Consider the following 22,047-nt stretch of genomic DNA (forward strand, 5'->3'; position numbering starts at 1 on the left):
TGTGAGAGAGGAGCTGCCAGTTACTCCACGCACTCAGACAGAAGGGAGGTGGGGGGGAGGGGAGGATGGAGCGGGCGGTAGAGGGTGCAGTGCCATCACAGTACCAGCTGAAATGTTCACTGTGGAGAGTTCTACGGAGAGGGAGACTAGCGGGTTAGTTGTCGGTGCGGGGGGGGCAGAAGGGGGGGCTTGGTTTACCAATGCAAGCTTATTTGATGATGTGTTATGTTATGTGGCATTGTCCTATCTGTATCACCATCCTACTGCTGATGTCTACTTTGCAAATGTATTGAGCCTGTTTATACAACAAAAAGAATTTTAAAAAACTTCTCTGTTTACTAAAACAAGTGATTCAATTTAAATTGTAACATTATTTGTGAAGTTTTAGTCACAAACCTCATGCCTTTGATACATATGGGACCACAATCACCTAACGACACCAGAACCCAGGAATACCACAGAAGCACGTTGAACATACCTGTGCGGTTTTATAAAGCACTTGAATCAAACTCATGTTTGCATCACATCTTCTGTACCTAATGAATGATGAACAGCTGGATTGTACAATGGCTGTGCTTCATTGAGGGTGACCGAGGAGTGAGTCACTGAGCGGTAGTAAGTTAATATTCTAAGTTTTTCTCCTTGGAGGGGTGAATTAGTACGTTAGTTTTCTAACTTGGTACTTTGCCATCCAGTTTACTCCAAAGCCAATGACAAAAAGATTACAAAGCAGAAAAAGCAGCAGCCACGGTCATCCTGGATCAAAAAATATTCTTTTGCAAACTACAAACTTTGTGAAGTGTAGTACCTTTACAGATTTCCCAGGCACATTCAAGTCTAGAAAATATCAATACTATTGCCTTCGCTTTTGCCACTAACATAGACTTTACTTTTTTTTACAATTCTCTTAAGCAAAGGCAGTGGCGGGAATAGTAGCAGACAAGAAGCCTTAAAAGCAGACCACCCTTCTAACATATAAATTGTCCAGTGCCTCCTCAACCATGCCACAAGGGTAGAGGGAATATTAAGGGAAATCCCCCCACTCTGTAAAAAGGCAGCAACAATATATGGACAAAAGGGGGTGCGCAATCATAACAATCTTGTCTCAGCAAAACTGCATTAAGATTTGTGGTTCACAGATATTAAGAGTAATAGTCATTGCCACACAATGCATTTTTAACTGACATAAAACCAAGGTTTGATTGGGCCCTCACATTCTGTAATGACCTGGATTAAATCCTGATGCGCTATGGAGCAGCTAGATGGAGACCTCATATCTTCAGGACACAGAAATAGGGCATAACCTTAGACTGCCAGAAGAGATACTGGTTAATTATAACAGATGATTAGCTAGTTGAGCCTGGATTCATTCATCAAGTAGTTACTAGGCAGCTCACACAGAACTTTTAAAATCGAATGTTCCACATTGAATTAATGTAAGAAACTGTCTCCAAATGAAGAACGTAAAAAAGAAGAGACCTAAACATAAAACATAGTGTTGTAGATATACTAACAAGAACTGATCTGCAATAAATCTGTTTGGAAGAAGATAATGTAAAAACTGCATCAAGGATGAAGACAAAATATTGTAATAGGAACTTGAAGTCCTACACCTGGCCAACGAATACTGAATACTGACAGTGGAACAAGGACAAAGAAATCTGAGCAAGAAAGGTTTGCTGAATGAAATAAATAACAAAAGAAATCCTGGCGTAAGTCTTGAATTGAAAACTTTAAAAATTGGTTTAAGGGTTGGGACCAGGTAAGAAAGCTTTTGGAAGACCGGCTTAAGTCTGTCATTAGTACAGAGGGTTTTGGCAGCATAGTGGGTTGGGCTCAGGGCTTGGCTGTGTACACAAGAGGTTCTTCACAATAATGGAAGAGCTTTTGATGGAATATAAACAATATTGGAGTTGGATGCATTGTATTATCAAAAACAAATTCACTCTAGCAAAGTTTCTGAAAAAACTGATTTAAACCATGTAACTCACTTTGAATGCACTCTCTTATGACAGACATCTCATATCACCCAACAAATGACATCATCAAAGACATCACCTCACCACTGACATCAATTATATGGCTATTTTTACATTTCCGTCATCGATTACAGATGCTGAATTGTTAAGTACTGTTCGTTATTGTTCTCGCCTAACTAGCATTCAGAAACAGACTTCACCCAGCCCTATTTGTTTATCTCATTGCGAATGCATGGCCTTTGTCCATGTACAACGGAATTAGGACCAGGACTTGGCATTCAGCCAAGTCCTGAGTCCAATTTCCAAGTGAGGGCATACCTCTCTGTGCCGGTCCTTCAGTCATGCTCAGAGGGAACTAAGTGCAGACAATGGTCTTTGACCTCAGCCTGCACCCAGACCCTGAATGGACACAGGTCACTAAGCATGGCCTTTGGCCCTACACAGTGGGAAATGGCCGCCATGCCAGTTCTTCAACTGAGAGAAATAACATTCTCCTATGAAGTTACTATTGGCACTTCCTTTAACTTCAATTAGTACCATGTACTGTACTGTGGTAAACAGCTGAATCCCTGATGAATCTTAATTTTTTTTGACTCAGAGAAAATCAAAGGGGTTGCTCATTATAGCTGGGAGGGCTCAAAAACACCTCAAGCAAACCGAACATGCCTTGTTACAACGTAAGTCATTACATTACCTGGCAGTAGAACGTGGTCGTTGCAACGACCGCGTTGTTACCATGCAATGTCATTACTACGCAAGTCATTACATCGACTTGCATTAGATGGCGCAATGACATTAGAAATGTATAATTAACTATTACAACTACAACCTATGTAACAGTAGAGAAGGTGTTGGAGTATTAAACTATACTATTCTTAATGTTAGCACGCCATCTACTTCAAGTCGATGTAATGACTTTCGTAGTAATGGCTTTGCATGGTAACAACGCAGTTGTTGTAACAACTGTGTTGTAATGGTATCGCGGTGTGATGACCGCGATGTAAAGGTCTTGGCTGCTACATATTCTAGAGCAGCGATCTGTAAGTAGATCTGGTTTTACCGAGCACAGACAAACGCTTTGTAGACAGTTTTCATGTCTAAGACAAGTATTTCAACTTGCTTGCACAAGTGCAAAAATGAGATCAGGAAAGAAGTGATTTCTTTATAAGCAACTTTTTTTCTGAAGTGTTCTTAAAGAAGAGCTCAGTTGAATTAAAAGCATTGTGTGTGTTTTTTTTGTTTTTTCCACCAAGCATTTCCTTTTTAGGTCGAAGCCTGGCGTTCACTGCGCAAGCAGTGTCGCGCAGGCGAGAATTTTTGATTTCCAGTATGGGGCTTTAACCCGCCTCTCTCTTCCATTGGCTAGCTCCATAAATGGAGGCTAGTCATTGGAAGAGAGATGTGGCAATCATTCTGGGAGCAGATTTGTGGGCGTTCCTGTGTTTTTTAAGCTCCGCCCCTTTTTTCTTATGTCATACAGCGGTGGGCGTTTGTTTATTTTTTCCCCAAGGTTTGTTTTTGTCATTCCTCCGAAGATGGCGCCCGGGCAGTAGCTTTTTCAGTGGTGCGTTCAGTTTTGATTTGCATTTGTGGTTGTTGCCTATTTTTCAGCAATCTACAACAATCGCCAGAATTTTAGCATCGCAGCTGAAGTATACGCACCAAAGGTATGTTTTTTGTGCAGTGCGTTTACTTTTTTGAAAGGCAAGAGGAGGTGGAGTGATTTGCCCAGAATCACAGGATGTCGAACAGAAGCCGAGACTCCCACCGGGTTTCCCAAGTTTCAAAGTCAGAAACTCTGGACGAGACGTCACGGATGCTGTATGTAAAATCACTATGATATGTAATATACGAGACAGTGAACCGTACTGTGGTGACAACATCCTACAATTGCACTGCTGTTACCAATGCGCACACGCGCTTCCCTTGCACGGATGTGTAAATTACGTGTTATTGGGATGTTTTTTTCTTGCACTGCCATGGATACGCATACACAATTATTTAGCATTTTCATACACATTGTCCTTTCTGAAAAGAGGTGATGCCCGTTTACCATCACACACCCAGCACACACCCGCCCTCGTGCACACTCGTGAAATGACACCTTAATGTTCTGCACAAACCCTTTGCCTAGAGGGGAGAGAGAGCAGGTTAGGCGCACGCCTGCCAGCCTCGGGGAGAGTGGCACAGGGCGGGCTCCCTCCAGGTCCTAGAGCCCGTGTGTCCCCAGACATCACCCAACACCCCCTCCCCATTGACCGACACCCCCTACCACCTTGACTCCCCCTGCCAGGCTCAACAATAACCAGACGGCGTGCTTTTGGGGGGTGGGGGGTTGTAATGTGCATTTTATTTCCATTTCTTTACTCCAGGTCCACCTTCATTAGTAATGGTGGGCCACCAAATGCGTATGTAAACCCTTGTTTAATACACACTAAGGAAATAAAAAGGCAGTGGCAATGCAAGGCGGAGTGTATTTTCCATCATTTGCACAATGTTTCCACCTTGCTAATATGGAACCATATTTGCACAATTTCAAAGATGCGTGAAATATTAATCCCCGCCAGCCGACGCTACAATTCCCGCTCGGCTCTTATCAGCGCCTCGCAGCGCGGCTCAAGGCGCACGAGGTATGTACAGGCCATTAGACTTATAAACTCCTTCAAATTAATTTCCTGTTGCAGATGAGCGCTCCTGAAACGCAATAACCTGCCTGGCTTCGATAATGGTATTTTTTTTACGTGTCAGGAGGCAATGTGAGGCCAAGTCGCACATTACCTGCCATGAGGTCACAGCTGCCCTCAAACTCCACGAAGCAGCAACGTTGCACAGTACGCTGCCTCAGAGCTTGTGTTATGTCTCCAGAATAGTTTATTACACTCCTCGGTGCAGGTAAATACGGATATAAAACTGAGCTTACGCAGCACACAATGGCTCAGAGGAATAAAGCACCCGTTGCAGAAATACGCGTTTAACCCGAAAACCACAGGTCCGACTTCCCGAAGGGCCAATTAGCCTTTCATCCTTCGGATGTCGTCAAAATTAATACCCGCTAAATCATCCGACACCTTTCTGGTTATTTCAACATCGAGACAGCCAAGTATTATTTTACAAAAACAGAATATCATGTTCACCTCAAAACGCAGGGAACGTGGGCCCAAATAAGAGATGCCGTCATTTACCACTATAAACTAGAAGTTCTTAATTTGTGCTTCTCTGACCCCTACCTATGACCTCTAACTTTCTGCTACTATTCAAGTGCATTTTGTGCAAAATACCAGTATCACAATGATGCCTCCGTTGAGGATAGTAGTTTCATCAAGTAACAATAATAACACTTACATGAAGCCTACTGTGGAGCCTGCTTTGATATATGCATTAGAAAAATCGCTTAAGGTATGTTTGAAACAAACATTGACAAAGCCAATAGGTCCCTCCTATGCAAGAGCTATTGGCTTTGCCAATGTTTTAATTGTAGCATTTCGAGAGCGCATTAGCCCAGACTGCATTAAAGCACGGAAAGCAATGTTGTACATCATAGTGTATGCTGTTAGCGGGGTAAAGGAGTGTGGCGTGGAGTGTCGGAGAGTGGAAGGGCGTAGACTTAAGAAGTGTTGAGTGGAGTAAAGTGCCAGAGCTGAGTTGAGTGTCGTGGAGTGGTGGAGAGCAGAGTGGAGGAGAGTGGCATAGAGCAGAGTAGATTGTCAGAGTGGAGTCAAGTGGCATGAAGCCCTAAGAGGAATCTGAGATCGCTTTACCTTAATCTCGCAGTTGTTCCCAAAATCAGGCGGACACGATGCGGAGGAAGATCCTTTGCCTATAATGTGGCGAAAAGGTGGAACATGCTTCCATTACACGTCCGCGCTGACGCACAGACTACCATTCCGGAAGCTTTTAAAAACAGGGTTATTCTAACAAATAGCTGCTTAAAAATATCGGTTTCTCTACTCAGATGTTTAGCGCTGGGATGCCCGAAGGTAGCCATGCGCTCTATAAATGTTTAATAATAATAATAAAGTGGCATAGAAGGAGTTACATAAAAGTCGTAGAGTAGTGGCATCGAATGGAGTGGTTTAGAGTATCAGTGGAACAGAGTTTAATGGAGTAGAGTATCGCTGTGTGTGTGGCTCTGTGGGTGTGTGTGAGTCTATGTGTGTGTGGGTGCAAATGCAATAGGTCTTGCATTTGCGAGAGATTAAGCTATTGGCACTGTAAATGACAATTATTTATCTGTTTTCAAAACCAACGCATAAATAAAAATGTTGTCATTTACAATGCCAATAGCTCTAACTTTTGCAAAGGCAAGACCGTTGCATTGTAAATGCTTGTTGATGTTTCAGATCAGACTAATCCACACAGAAATAACAGAGCGCATCTGCACATTTCAAAGCAAATCCTTTGCAATCTTGGTTTAGGTGAGCTATTCATCCAGGAGCCTACGTTGCATCAAGATTGTTTTAATGGTTAACAGAAATTAATATATTTTGAAAAATGTTTTCTATATTGAGTGTGTTTGAGAATAATGGCTGATGAATTGTACAATAAGAAATTTGAGCTATAAAGCATATAAAAGTGTTAGAGCAGATTGTACCTCACAAATCTTGCCAGTTTTGGACCCTGGGTCAAGTAAGGGTAGTCAGTGGTCACTATTTTGTTCTCTAGACGTGGAAGCTTGTCTCTAGCAGTCTCTCTGGGTTAAGTCACTCAATTGTAGTTTGTCTACGAATGCTTTTCTTTAGCGTTATTTCATCCTGAGAGGGTATAAGTGAGGAGCATTTTAAGGGATCATGGCCTACCTTCTCGTCCACAGCAATTAGTTAAATCTAAATTCTGTTGCGTTGGAGGGGAGGAATCTCATGATGGGACTTGTAGAAGCAGTATTTCATGGGCTTCTGAAGGTGTATGTACTATATGAGTTGTGCCAGATGCCTATCTTCATAAGGTGTGCTTGGAACTGTGCCTCCTCTGCAGTGTAATTGGAGGCAGGTCTTGGTAGAGGTAAAGAGTGGCCCCCTCAAAAGTGATTACCTGATCTCCCAGGCAGCAGACATAATTTTTTCTTTCCATTTGAAATCGTATCCACATGCTAGAACGTCTGACTGGGCCTTCCCTATGTCAAGATTTCCCAACTAGGTGTGTGCTATCTAGCTGGACATCTTCCGTTACAGGACCAGGGAGGAAGTGATGAAAAAGGTGACTGACATAGACCTACATAGTGTCTGCTCCAACCTTATTGGGTATACCTTTTGATACGTATGTTTGAACGTCCGGGTCCTCGAGGTGCCTCTGTAAGTCTATGTTTTGATCGCAAAACTCTACTACCTCTCTCCAAAAGGCCTCCAATTCTTCCTCTCTAGAATCTCCTGCAGTCTACAGCATGAAGACCTGTTGTCCCAGTTCTACCTATTCGTGTCTAATGTTCTTTATTTCCTTAGTGATATCTTCCCTCAATCCAGCAATATCACTGCGGAGCTTGCCAAACAGTTCCTCCTTAAAAGTGAGTGTAAGAGGAGCTTTAGTCAAGCTTTGTGCAGATCTGTATAAGGAGGGTTCTTAGCTATATCCATGCCCTTTTTGTGTTTCTGTCCCCCTCTCTCCTCAGTTCTTCTTGTAGACTCTTTGTTCAGCAGTTCTTTTCAGATTGCGTCTTTTATATGCTTGGGGTAAGACGTAGTGGTAGCAGTTGATTTGTTTTGCTATGAAAGGAGGCAGCTGATCTGGTCACCTCACTAGTAAGGTGGGTGATCAGGTGTTTGCCAGAACCCCTTTCTGAGATGTTACAGCCTCCTAGTCGCAGTGTACACATATCCAGGGCTCATTTATCCCTCCAAAATCTGCCTGTTGCAAACTGCGCTCTGTGGTCCAGTCCCTGCCGCTCAGTGTGGGCCTCCACTCCCACAGCCCAAGCTCCTGGGCTCACTAGAAGTCAATGGAGTCACTTCACCAGGTGTGCTCAGGTACGCCTAAAATGCCACAATGCGGCCGGCAGCCACATCGGGTGTCTCAAGGAGGAGGGACAGTCATCCTGCAGCCACAGTGTCTGCCTGCGCACCCAAATCTGCCCTCTTCGGCCAGGCTCAGGGCCTGGTGGCAGCGCATGGCACTAATCTGCCTGGTCTCTGAAGAGACGGGAACCATTGAAGGGCATGTTCATAAGGTTAGCTTGGACATCCCTCGAAGATCCAGACGTTCTCAGCCAGGCATGGCGATGGACGGCCACCGTCATTGCAATCGCTCTACCCCGCGAGTCTGTTGTGCCCAAGCCACATCTGATGGCGAATTTTGCTGCGTCTCTCCAATCGGAAAGTACTTGGGAGAGTAGAGACAGGTCCTCCTCCGAGACCCTGGGCAGCACCTACGCAACAGTGTCCCATATACAATGGAATACCTGCTCAAAAGGCAAGTGGTGTTCACCGACTGCAATGCCAAAATGTCCAAATTCTCCTGTCTCTTGGTTTTCATGTCCGAGGGTGGAGAAGGGAAAACGCCACGGGAAGTGGAAGCTTGGAACTCCAAGCTTTGTGGGGTGGGGAGGTAAAGTGGGCCGCCAGGCACAGGGCGATGGCGGCAGGCAATCGTCCTGTTCATAGAAGCCCCTGAGCCTCAATAAAAGGCAGCAAGGGTTCTGAGCAGGAGACCCAAGGCTGCAGGACCTCTGTCAAGACGTTAATCTTGACTGCCACCGTAGAGAGCTGCAGGTCCGGAACCTCCGCAGCACCACCATAGCAAATGATATGCCCTCCTCTGTAGCCAAGGTAGGTAGAGACAGCATGCCAGAGTCTGAAGAGGTGTCCAAACCACTGGCATCACCCAGTTCCTCATACCAGTCCATTCCTCTTGGGTTCTGGCTTTCTAGGGGATCCTGCCCCCTCCCAATCCTCTTTATCCATCCCTTACCCTTCAGAATAGGGCAGGTTGAAGGACAGGGTGTCATACGACTCCGTCGGCACCAGTCTCGGAGGATGCCTGACCAGCTATGTGTTGTAAGGTATGAGGAGTGGGGAGGTGCCGGCGCCGCAGAGGACCTCAGCGCTAGACGTGGCGTGGGGTAAGGTTGCTGTGGTGGGGCGACCGGCGCTGGTCCAGACCCAGGAACAGGTCCAATCGGAGGTTGTGGCGCCAGGGTCGGAGCCACATGTGCGGTACCCACGCACATGTCCACTGCCCCACATGCCCCACAGGCTCCATTATCGGAGCCTGCAGGGCCCGAAGGCGCCCTGGCAGGGTCAGACCGCCCAAATATGGCACACATGGCATCATAAAACTCTTTAAGCTGGATGGGGGTTTCTCCTGGACCCAGAAAGGCAAGGCAACAGGGTGAAAACACTTTGGGGCATATTATCAAGCGGCAGCGATAATTATCGCTGGCCGCGCTAAGCGTGAAATTTCTTTTCGCTGGAAATTATCGCCATGCTAGCGCTGCATTAACCATGCAAAGTGCAATGGCGATAATTATTCCAGCAATAGCGGTGTTTGCAATGGAACATCACTGGTTTTCCAGCGATGTTCCAAGGAAAACAGCGATAACCTTGCTGATACGACCCTGTGGTCGTATCAGCATAATCCACCCTCAATGTTAAGTATACGTAAGTCAGCATTTTAGCCGATGTTAGTTTTTAGCGAAAAAAACACAGTTTTTGCCAAAAACTAACGTCTGCTAAAATGCGTGGCCCTCCTTGTAAATATCGCGATGTGCACATCAGCGATAATTTACATGTAGTACTGCCCAGTGATACCCACTTTGCATCTCATTAGAGATGCAAAGCGAGGCGTTGGGAAAACAGGTGCTAACATGCGCTAATGCATGTTAGCACCCACTTGTAAATAGGGCGATAGTTTTATCTCCGCTTTTTTGGCTTTTAAAGACAAAAAAGTGGAGATAGGGCCCTTGTTGATATGTCCCTTGGCATTCCCCAATGGTCTCGAGCTGGGAGCCGCCCAGCACCAAAAACAAGGTGGTGGAGAATACACAAAACTGGCACTCACTCTATGGAGCGGGGCCTGTGATGCCAAGGTTACTCCACCGCATCGTGAGACAGGTGGGGTGAAGTCGAAGCATGCTTTGACTTCTTGTGCTTTTTGTGGTGCCTCTTACCCCACCTTGACGACTTCGATGAAGAAGGCTTCGATTCACTGGAGCGGTGCTTGGAACTTCCTCTCGCTTCAGACCTGGACCGGGTTCGAAATCACTGAGACGACCTCCGCGGTGCCAGGCGCTGGGCCGCAAGCAGCTTTAGGGTCCGCTCCCTCAAAGCCTTCGGCGCCATGGCCTGGCAGTCAGAGCACAACTTCTAGTCGTGATAGCGCTCTAAACACCAGAGACACACTAAGTGGGGGTCCGTGACCGACATGGCGCGGTGACAGGCGCCACACACCTTGAACCCCAACATCTTCTTACTCAACTTGACTCCTACACACAAAAATAAGTCGACAGCAAGTTGCAAAAAGTCTGTAAAAAAAGGGGGAGCTCTCTTCCACGGATCGGCGCTGGCTGGCGCACAAATAAAACAACTGACGTCAGCGTGCCGGAGTGGCAGTTATAATGATGATGCGGACATCAAGACAAACACAGTGCAGACGATATCACACGGAGTCGACCGACGCCACCTACCGGCATGCAGGGGTACTGCTAAGAAATATCTTCCGGGTCCAGCCTGACACCTGGAAGTTCAAAGGTAAGGAGTCTGCAGCTAGATATCTCTATCAGATATAGAGGCTCTAGCAGGAAGCATGCAGTTGCCTGTTTTTCCTCTAGATGTACCCCAGATAAGTCCACTGCCATATGTTATAACAGCATAGTACATGTGGAAAACACCTGGTGAATCTGCGACCAGATCCAGTCTCCTGAGTGTGTCTAGACATTATAAATTGGGGGCTGGTCAATTTCAGAAATGGGGTATTCTGACAATACAGAAAAAAAAAAAAAAAATTCTATCTCACTAACAGTAAATTAGAAACAAAAAAACACTCCATAACAGGAACTGGTTTAGTCTTGACCTGGTGTAAATATTCATCCTTTTATAAATTGACTTAAAAGGCTGATCTTGAAGACACATTTAAAACAAAGATAGATTATAATTGGGCAGAATCTGGCACACAAAGTAAAGCATTAGCAATTGCAGGCTAGAGGTGCTTTAACGTCCTTTCACCCATAGTTTTGAGCACACATGGTGATATGTGTTTATGTTTCCTTGAAGGAGGACCAGAGTGAACCTTCAGAAATTATAACTCAAGGCTCTTCAAACGGTACGAACAACTTTCATAAAGGTTTTTAATTTGGTTAAAAATGGGGCTCTCTTTTTTCACGAGCCACACCGAAAGTGTTGTTTTTAAAGGCACCAGCTGACTTCAAGTGTGCTCACAACCGTGGGTAAAGGGGTATAAATGCACATCTCCATTTTAGCCCACAACTGCTATTGTGTACAAATATATCACTTGACAATAAAGATCAATTCATTTTCGCCTCAGTTTTTGCTTGTTTTACGTACCTTTCACATTGGTATTCCGCCTATTGCAGTGCCTTTGTGTACACACATTACATAATAATTTATTGTTCTCACACAGTTTTTCATTACGTGTAAACTGATATAAGCAGCTTTCCACAGAACATTCGTCTGTATTTATAGTGTTTCTGTCTGCCAGGGTGCAAAATGCTGTTTCTGGATCCTCATTTACTACTTCGTATAATTTTGTCTCTGAAATATGAGAGCTAGTGTTCTCATGTTCTTCACTAGCATTACACATCACCCCCAATTGTAGTTTGTCAAAACCGTTAACTAAGTCATTCATCGCTTCATTGTCTATTTCCACAATTGGACTGCCTTTTTCCACACTTGGACTGCCTTTTTCCAAACTTGAGCTGCTGCTGTCCAGACTAGAACTCCCTTCTTCCAAGGTAAGGCAGTTTTCATTCAAATGAGGGTTTCCTTCTTCCAAAAAGAGGTTTTCGTTTGCCAAGCACTGAATATTCTTGCCCAAACCTGGCGCGATCACTTCCAAACTTGAGTTGCTTTCTTCTAAATTTGGAACATTAATGCTTTTGTCTAAATTGGTGCTGCCTTGATCTTCTTTCAAACATGGGCTTTCTCCTTCAAGACACGGACTGTCCTTTTCGAGACATTGGTTGCTGTCTCTTAAACACAGACAGCTATGTGTCAAAGATTGGTGGCTTTCTTTCAAACATGGGCTATTTTCCAAACACGAGCCAACTTTATCTGAACATGGCAGGCTTCCTTTTACTAAAAGCAGAGATCTGTCTTCTTCTAAAGATGAGCAGCCTTTGCCACTGCATGGAATATCCTCGTCCACACAATGGTGAGTTCTTTTCAAATGTGGACTGACTTTTTCCAAACATGTAGGGCTTTTTTCTCCCGAAAACGAGTCACCTTCTAAACAGCAGTTTACTTTTTTCGAACATGCGGACTGACACTCATCTAGAGGTGGGTCTCCTTCTCCTAAACTCAGGGCACATTCATCCAAAATAGGGCTGTTGTTGCTTTTGTCAACCTCACTTGTAGCAGCTAAGATTTGTGAAGCGTCTTCTGTTTGTATTACAGTTTCTACACTAGGCTGCAATTGACAGTTTCCATTTTCAGCTCTTAGTGCATCAGTCTCATTCTCTTTATTTATAAGAATCAAGCTATGTTCTACACTTCGAACTAGATCTTTCAACTCGTCTTTGTATTTATCATTTTCTAAACAAGAGCCTGGTTTTGACTGGTCTACATAACCATCCTGGTGTACTTCCGAATCACCTTCTGCAGTAGCAAGATCACCCAGCTGAAGCACCTTGAACTGTCTACGTTGGTTCTGAAAAGAGAAATATTCACATTGATAAACTGTGTCAAAGTTCAGAAAACTGCTATCAAAATAAGTGAAAGATAGATCACGATGAGAGGATGCTCACAAATCAGCTTTCACAATGCGGAAATTAAAATATTTAGCTAACACAAAATCATAATTTAGAGTTGAGTAATTGGAGTGTTTAAAAGTACTTTGTAGGTTTCAAAAGAACAAAACTTTAGATATTTCACATGAACATTACAAAAAGGAAGCTATGAAATCTTGCATTACAACACGATCCAGTGGGCCACTGCTGACTCACCTTGCCTTTGTTGGTACCAGTATAGCCATGGAAAACCTGATAATCAATTAGTCTGGTACTCATCGGTCCACTTAAATTAAAAACTAAGGGCCCTGTGAGGATCTAAGCAGAGCAGACTCTCCTCCTCTTTTGTGGGTTGAGTGGGTGGGTAGTATGTTGGCAGAGTGTTGCCCGGACCCTCGTAAAAAGTGATGACAACCTCTAGCAAGACAAAAGCCTTGGGCCTACGAACCAGCTGGGCAGGAAAAAAAGTGGAGAACGAACAGACAATGCCTGCAGCTCAATAACACGCCACACCAAATGAATGTGGATGGAGAACTCAGCCTTTAAAGTAAGCGGCTAAAGAGGAAACTGTGCATAGGCTCAAAGGTGAAACCATCCAACTGCGAGCACCTAGTTAAAGTCCTAATGAGGCATAACAAGGTGGGGGTGGGAGGTTAACAAAGGGGTCAACACCTTCAGAAAAAAACAATTTTAGGACACTTAAAAAAGGCAGGTCTGATAAACAAAGAAAAACAAACGGGCACACAACTAGCCAGTAACAGTGCCTGCGGCAAAGCGTGCTGGGCAAAGAAAAGTGAAAAGCCATCACATCAGATCAGCGTGCCTTGAGTTGGTCAGCTTCTGCTTTAGTGCACCAAGAAACAAAATGGTCAGAATAAACTGATCTGGTAAAAAAGTCATGAGCTGACGAAATCACACCCACCATCTCAGCAGGCAGATCAAGGGATCTCAACTGCCCTGCTCAAGCATCAGGCATGAAGGTGGAGGCTCTGGAGGTTTGAATGCATGACCTGCTACTCCTACTGCAAGAGGAGGTTTACCCAAAGGGGAAGAGAAGGGCATAGAGAGCAGTAGAGCAGATCCAAATTCCACATTCTCTGTGGCCAGTCTTACAAAATTAAGATGTGTAGGTTGTACTGACACAGCTTCCTCACAACATGAGGAATCGCAGGAACGGAATGCAAGCCTCACCTCAGACAGAATATATCTCCAGAACTCCTTGCAGCTAGAACTGCAGCACACAGAACTGTGAACAACAAACGTTACTGTGAGTGACCGAGAGACCTATCCAAGTAGTGTTCTAAAGGGTGAAAATAGACTGAGCCAACTCTAGGTGAAGATGCCACTTGTGATTTTCAGGACTGTACTAACTGAGATTGTCAGCCCACATGTTCTAGGAAACCACCCGATGGCTCATGACAAGCTAGACACTAAGACTGAGCCAATACCATAGCTTTCAGACATGAGCGAACACAGCTTATTGGCGTACTACATCGGGGTCATATTGTAATTGTACATCAAGACGTGGCTCGAGCAACCATTGATGGAATGTAGGAACGTCTTGAAGGACAAGCAATTGCCTGGAACTCAAGCAGGTTGTTATGTGATCTCTGCTCCAAAGAAGACCACAGGCCTCTGATCTCTTTTTCATCAAGATGACCATCCTAACTAAGGGAGGACGCATCTGCAACACATGTAGCCACCACCAGCATAGGGCAGAAGTGCTTCTCGTGTGTGAGCTGGTCCAACACGAACCACCACCGTAGATTTTGGGCTGCATCTAGGGAAGTCAGAATGGTGTCCATCAGGACTCCCCAAGTCTTGGCCTAATGGAGACACTAGTGTTGTGCCTCCATGCGCCATCGAGCACGGGCCACCAGCAGGATGCAAGCCCAAGAGACAGAGGACTATATGTTCCAGAAGTAGAGCTCCCTCCCAAAACTTAAAAGAATCATAGACTGAATTTCCTGAACTCCCATGAAGGGGGGTGTGGGGTTGGGGAGCCGGGGAAAGGTCTTGACGGAGACAGTTGCCAGCTCCCCCTCAGATGAGGCACTGGGAAGTCTGAAATTGTGAATTTAGAATGGTGATCAAAACCCCCAATTTTAATAACAGGGGATTGTGGCCTGCAGGTAGTCCCATCTTCAGCTGGCAGTCATTGAAGTAAGGGACTATAGCTATCCAAGACCAATTAAGTTGCCCAGCACCATGATATTACCTTTGTGGACATTCAGGGGGCTAATGTTAGCCTGAATGGGAAGACTGCAAAGTGATAGTGGGTGTAGAAAACAAAAAAAACAGGTATGAAATGAAAAGAAGATTTATAAAGTGAGATACATTTTGCCCAAATGTGTCAAGGGGCTAGCTTTCCTAGTATAAATGCAGATGGATTTAAAAATACAGCCGGAGATTAAACTGCCATATTTTTAGCACTTTCCTAAACACCAGTAGGTGAGTTTCATTTTTTAACCTCTGGGGGAGAGAGTTCTAAAGTCTGGCTGTATCCACCAGAAAGCTTCTCCTGCCCCAGGAACTTTTCCTGAACGTAGGGATCATCAGATTAAAAGACTCCGCTGAGCGTAACTGGCGGTAGGGATATATCAACAAAGGTGCTGCTTAAAGAAAGCTGGGCCTGTGTCACAGGTAGCCTTAAAAGCTATACAGAGAGCCTTGAACTCAATACGTCTCTTTACTGTTAGCCAATGTAGTTGTTTTAACGCGGCAGAAAAGGAAGATTGCAACATGAAAGTATGCATCCCAAAAAGACCTCTGCGAGAAAAAGCATTTTTTATTTCTCCATCCTGAAGAAGAAATTCAGAATAGCTTTCTGTGGCGCATGCAGTTGGTGAGGCCAATACGTTGGGAGGCTTGTAACCGAGAGGTAGATGCATCACGCTTTCAGACGCTCAAGTGATCTTTGTGGTAGGCTTGGGCCACTTTGTACAATTTGCCAGACTGACCAAGAAGGCCAGAGAATGTGCTGTACTACACTTCTATGTCACCCACAAGATTAAGTAGAATTTACCTGGGTAGATTGGATGGGTGCCCCAGATGTAGAGTAGGGGGCATAATTATGTGCATATAATCTGGAGCTACACGAATAATACACCACCAAATTGGAGATGTGTAGGTTGAGCGGTTAAGCGACGTGCTGCGTATAAAACTAGATGTCCCCCTGCAACACTGCCAACTGAGCATTATTTCAATCCCCAAAAATGGCAGGATGCAATATAGGTTGGCGCTATTGAGATCAGTCTTGGTGCAGAGAAGGCTTGCAGAGATGGTTGTTAAAAATTAAAAAAAAGCCCTATTCTATAGGCATGGAATAGGTATATGGCTGAATGGGTGCTCGCAGAAGTAATTATAAGGTTCAGGAAGACTTTTCAGTCTGGGCAGAGATGTTGCAGCAGATCGCCACTGCCGCCACACTTGGCATGCAGACAGGGTTGTGGATTCATCAATTTAGTCAGGCGACTGGTGACAAGTTCAGTGCATTTTTCGGGACAAGTGGCAGATGGAGTACGGTATGGTGGTGCGGGGGGAGCAGGGTATGTATGCATGTATGTTCGTTACACAAAGGGTGTCCAGTGTATCACAAACGTATTGCAATCCATTTTAAAACCATCTATAAAGCTAGGAGTCGAAAAGTGCATCCTCTGTCACAATGATTTATTATGACATGCAACGTCTCTTTTATAAAAATACAAAAAACTTTAAAAAAAAGGAATCAGAATAAGAAGATCTTAAAATCAGACAGAGGTGACTGTTGTTCTTGAGAACAAGAAAACAGCAAGAATAGCATAAGCAAGAACCTCCTGCTGAAAAAGACATGCATGGTCATCTGAGGTGACAGAGGCAACAGGGAGAACGTGAGGTAATCTCCTGGACAATCGGAGGTTCCAATTATCCAAGGTGATGGACTGTCAGTGTGCCATTTGACATCCTTCCCACTAAAGGAGCATGTGCTTTCTCGAGGGCAGATAAATACAGATTTGGAACAGGGGCTGGGGAGGAGGAGTAAGAGGTGAACTACTGTTGCCCTCGATGACCATAGGAGCCACCATGCTCCCTGTAGCTCCCAAAGAACTAGCTGAACTGCTTGGCTACAAGGACTAGTGTTAGACCCTATTGATGGAAGGCGGGGGATGGCACCGTGGCAAGCTGGGCTGCCTGGCCTCATTTGTGGGGGTTGAGGTTGTGTGCCTCTGATATCCCCGGATCTGACCTACTATGGCTCTGCAAACTGGGCAAAGTACAACTCCTTCAGAATTTGGCTTTCAAAGGTAGCAATGGCAAGCAGTCACAGGCTTCTCCGGGAGGTAGTGTTAAGGTGCTCTAGCCTGCACGAGTGATTAGTGTTCGTCCCGACGCCGCCCGGATCCAGCACGGAGAAAAAAACCTCGGATTTTGCTTCCCTCGCACACGCGACTTAGACTGCTTGTGCTGACGCTGCCACCCTTCTCTTGCAGCCAGGATTAATCCGTCTAAAGCCTGTAATTTTGACCACCCTTCATAGGATCTGGAGTACATTACTCCACGCCGCCCCATTATGACAATGATGCCATCTTTCATATCGACGCCTCACCCTAAGATCTACTCAACTGCGGCACATATATTTCATTCGAAGATTGTTCACCTGGACACTCTTATTTCTTTGCCGCCTGTGTTCACAGATTTTCACAGAGCGGCCGTGTACCCTAGAGAAGTTCTTTGTTCACCTGGACCCACATAGGTTTCCGTATAGTAATATCTGTGTTGCCTGAGGCCCTGATGAGAATCTCCGATGAATTAAGGGGATTTGAAACGCGTAGGCCCAACATCCCATTGGTCTGCTCATGTGTATAGGAGTTTAGTCTACTTGCATACTCCCTACAACTTTTTGTACATTACCCAAGCGTATCAACCCATAATGAATGTTTAAAAAAGAAAAAATTTTTATGGTTTTGCACTAGTTTCAAAAAATTGTTTCGAATTTTCATCGAATCGATGCAGACCTAGTTTTGTATTTTTCTTATTATCATTTTTCCTCTCTTGCAGCAGTAATATGTAGTTTGCTTGAGTTAAGTTTGAATGTGTTGAATGTGTTGTGAATGTGAAATGACTGAAGTTCTGAATGTTTGATGTGTTCAATCGAATACAATTTGATGTGTCCGTCCACTCCTTGATTTCTCTCAATGTTTTCTTCTTTAATGTAAAGATAAATTTTATAACAAAATTGTTGATTTTCTACAAAATAAAATTGCGACTAAACAGCAGTACCCTCTCTGGAATTAATTTTCTGCTTGTGGTTGATTAGTCGGAGTCTCAAGTAAAAATCATCAGCACTGGCATTTTCTTTTGTTATTTGCTATATAGGCTCAGCCTTGCTGATTAGAGCCAGCCCCATTTTTTTCTCACACCACTAGCTCAGCATTAGCACATACACATCCTTATAATAATGGATTGTCCAAAACAGTGCTTAGGCTACAAGTAGAAAAGTACTTTTAATGCACACTATAATTTAATAATACACATATGATATGGATAGGTTGCAATTTAGTGTCCTGATGCTTGGAGTGGATTAGTGCTTCCTCCCGCTACTAAGCCATATCCCCTCTTTGGTGAGGGTGATTCCCACCCCAGGTTAACTACTTAGTGTGTCTAAACTCAGGTGCAGGTTACCACTATGCTCTAGTGTAACAGCACAATATTAAACAGTTCTCATGTGGTTGTCACCCGGAGTCTCTTCCATTCTGTGATGACGGCCGGCAATTCTTCTGCAGCAGCATAACTCCTTGCGGAGACACTGATACGTGAAGCAGCTGAGAACACAGCACAGATCCACGATTCAAACACATTGGCTCAGGACAAGCAGTAATCTTCACAGTTTGGGCATGGCAGCTCAGGCTACCTCACACTCTTCCAGATTCCCACCAGGAGTTGCAAAGGAGACTCTGGGACACTTTCCCACCTATGCACGCATTGGACTCTCCACAGTCATCTCATCTGCCAACCTACTGTCATACTGCCTCTTGCTTCTCCTGGGCAGGTGCTCATCCTGCAGGTGTGGCAGGCTCCATTTGATCTCTCAGTAGACCGTTTAGTTTCTAGTCACCCGGGGATGGTTAATCAGCTCTTGCAGCAAGGGAGGACCCTTGGGATACTGGTTGTTAGGCTGACATCAGCTGTGGTTGCACAGCAGTCCTATGACTACTTTGCAGACCATTCCCTTCCTTGATCATTGAGAAAAAGGAACTGGAACAAAAAGTGGGTCCCACATTTACACAGTCCAATGCCTGCACTTTAACATCCTGTTTGGGTTGGTTCCCCTTTCAAGGGTCCTCTCATACTGCTCCCCAGGTACAGGTTTTGTGTGCAGTGGTGCTCCTCACAGCAGGTTAGTCTCCAGACTGGAGTACCAATAAAAGAGGCACTAAATAGCAGTGAACTTTCTGCGCCTGGAAGTCAGCCACACTGAAGAGTGATCAGGAAAAAATACAAGTAGCTGGCCTTAGCTAAGGCTTATCTTTCATCCTGAACAGATACATCAGTCCCACTCTTCTCACTCACCATCTACCAAATTACAGTTATATGGGGAGACTAACCAGATGGTTGTCTCAGCTAAAGGCCTGACAGAATTTGCAAAGTAGCCTCCTTTTTCCCACTTCAGTGTCTAGGTCTCATCCCTCCAGCTATACACTTTCATAGTCTTGGAAAGCACCCTTGCTTCGATCGTATGCAATAGGTCAGGATTAGAGTATCCAAAATAGATCCCACAGGCCTCCATTACTCTGGGTCACCCATTCACACAATGCATGTACCATAGGCTACAAATACTCAGAGTATACACTTTGGATGTTAGCCACTGGATCTGGGTCAGCACATAGAAACGTAACCTTACATGTGTTGGTAATAGCCCTCCCCTACACTGACAGTCTGGCCACAACTACTGAGTCACAAAACACAATAAACTGCCACCACAGTGCCATATGCTAAACCCATTACAGGGACAGCCGTCCACTATCGGCACAACAAGCACATGCTTGATGTACTGCTCCAGGTTACAGCACAAGTCCAGGATCTCACTCATGTCAAGGGGCAGGCCTTGGCCTGTGCACAAAATTTACTAAAAATCCTAGGCAACTTTAGATTTCTAAGTTGTCAGTTCTATGATGACAATGCTTGGGGCATGGGCATTTGTTGCAATAACCACAGAGACCACCAACGTTAAGTTAAATACATTTATTATTTCGAAAAAATATGCTGTTCCATATATATTAGAAAAGTAATTTATACATCATTTAAAATAACCTCTATGGTATTTCATTTCATTGTTGTTTCAACCATATACGCACTCATACCCTTTCATTAATCCAATCACAAATATAAGACCATTTTCTTCAATGATTTTCTCACTAATTGACAAAAAAAAATCATGAATATATCTGAATCAGACAAACTTTGATATTGGGGAGATCCTGATGGAACCACGCCTGTCTTCCTCCCCTCGGTTATTCCAGTCTTTAAGTATTCAGTATATTGAACCACGCCTGTCTCCCTCCCCTAGGTTATTCCAGTCTTTAATTATTCGGGATATTGAAGTAGAGGTGGAAGAAGAAGAAAGTGAAATCCAGAATGAAATCCAGAGCAAATCCCAGCGGGTTGAAGAGTCTGTTGAAGGAGAATTAAGACCTAATGTAAGTGAAAGTCCGTTAAATGCTAATGCTGTCCATACTGATAGATCAGATCTACCTCTGCATAGCCTGGAGGTGACGGGCGCCTCAAGTTTATCAATGCTCTGATGCTTCAGAAAACCTTGCATGGCATTCTAGAGGTGTCCGTTTTAAACAATGAAATCTTAAAGTCACAAAGTAACCAGTTTAAGAACATAATTGGGGAGCTGATGCAGATTAAAAGCCAAATGCCTTCTTTAGTAAGACCTGTAGTGAGTAATGTGGACGAGGGGGATGAAGTGGCAAGGGCGAACAGACCCAAAGAGGAGGATCCAACAGTATATATATTTCCCGTTGTCCTATGATTTTAAAAAGGTATGGCGAAAGAAGGTGTTTCCCGAGGAGGAGGAAAGGGAAAAAGGTATGCATAAGCCAGGTAGCTAAACAACAGGAGAAGGAGGTAACCCCCGAGCTAAGGCCAAAAAACAAGGCAGGGCTGCCAGAAACAAAAAAGCTAACTTTTGAGGACATAGGAATAAGTTCCTTTAGATTTGTGGAACAATGTAGGTGGGAAAGAGGGAAAAATCTGGCAAAGAGTGTGCTACTCCCCCCGAGGAATAATCCAGGGGGTAAGGAGGAGGTTGTACCTGAATGGGGGGCGGAGACATCTATAGGGGCAGGGCCCAGTAATTCATCCCCGAGGAAAGTCTGTAGGAGTGGGATTAGGAGTAGAGTAGAAGCCAATACGTATAGATGGGATGAAAGGTTGGGTGAAAGTCTAAAAAGTTCACAGACAAACCGAACCGTGGATACTTGGCTATTTGTAGAACCTACTGGACAGGGAAAGGGGGGAAAAGGGCCAAGAAATTAAAGCCGCTAAATCGTTCTCAGCTACTTTCGTCATTTGCAAAATGTCCCAGCCTGAAATATGTTAGCACAGAGGACTTAAAAGAAGTGGGATTTCTGGTTAATACAAAAGGAGAAGAAATAACAAAGGTCCTCCTCCACTCAGCATTAATAAAAGTCGCAATGGAAAAAGCGGAAGCTGAGATGTCAAGGGAAGGAATTAGATTACTTAAGAGAGAGGATGTGATAATGGATACCCAAGGGAAACAATTCCTTTAAAACCATGCGGGGCTGGGAGAACAGCAAATAAAAATGATTACCGTGGGACGGGGAAATAAGGAAGCCCAGGAAATTACTATAATCCCTAAAAAGTTAGGGTGGGGGGAGGAAGATGCCCTTGTTGGAAATAGGTATAGAGAACTAGCCTATCTGGATTGTGAGGAAGAGGGGAACCCGAGTAATATTGATTAGGAATGTGGGTCGTCGCCTAGCCTATTTATCTTGTCTTGGAATGTCGATGGGTACAAAAGAATACGGTCTCAGGAAGGTTTTAAAAACATCCGGGGGAAGACCAATATTCTATGCTTACAGGAGACCTGGCTGTGCGACGAATCCCCCGTTACTGAAGGTTTCACCCACCATGTAAAGCCTGCAAGAATGAATCAAGTAGGTAGGGCATCAG

The 22,047-nt window shown here is 44.5% G+C and overlaps 1 protein-coding gene across 3 annotated transcripts in view; it reads right to left on the reverse strand.

Annotated features, from left to right (window-relative positions):
* Positions 1 to 22,047, reverse strand: part of USP16 (ubiquitin specific peptidase 16) — a 351,578-nt gene that overhangs the window by 69,306 nt on the left and 260,225 nt on the right. For all 3 annotated transcript variants that reach the window (XM_086934020.1, XM_086934021.1, XM_086934019.1), the window contains exon 14: positions 11,468 to 12,788. In XM_086934020.1, the coding sequence (XP_086790146.1) occupies positions 11,468 to 12,788 (1,321 nt within the window). The remainder of the gene's footprint in view (positions 1 to 11,467; positions 12,789 to 22,047) is intronic.

Source organism: Lissotriton vulgaris, chromosome 8 (genome assembly GCF_964263255.1).
Source record: "Lissotriton vulgaris chromosome 8, aLisVul1.2, whole genome shotgun sequence".
NCBI classification, from domain to species: domain Eukaryota; kingdom Metazoa; phylum Chordata; class Amphibia; order Caudata; family Salamandridae; genus Lissotriton; species Lissotriton vulgaris.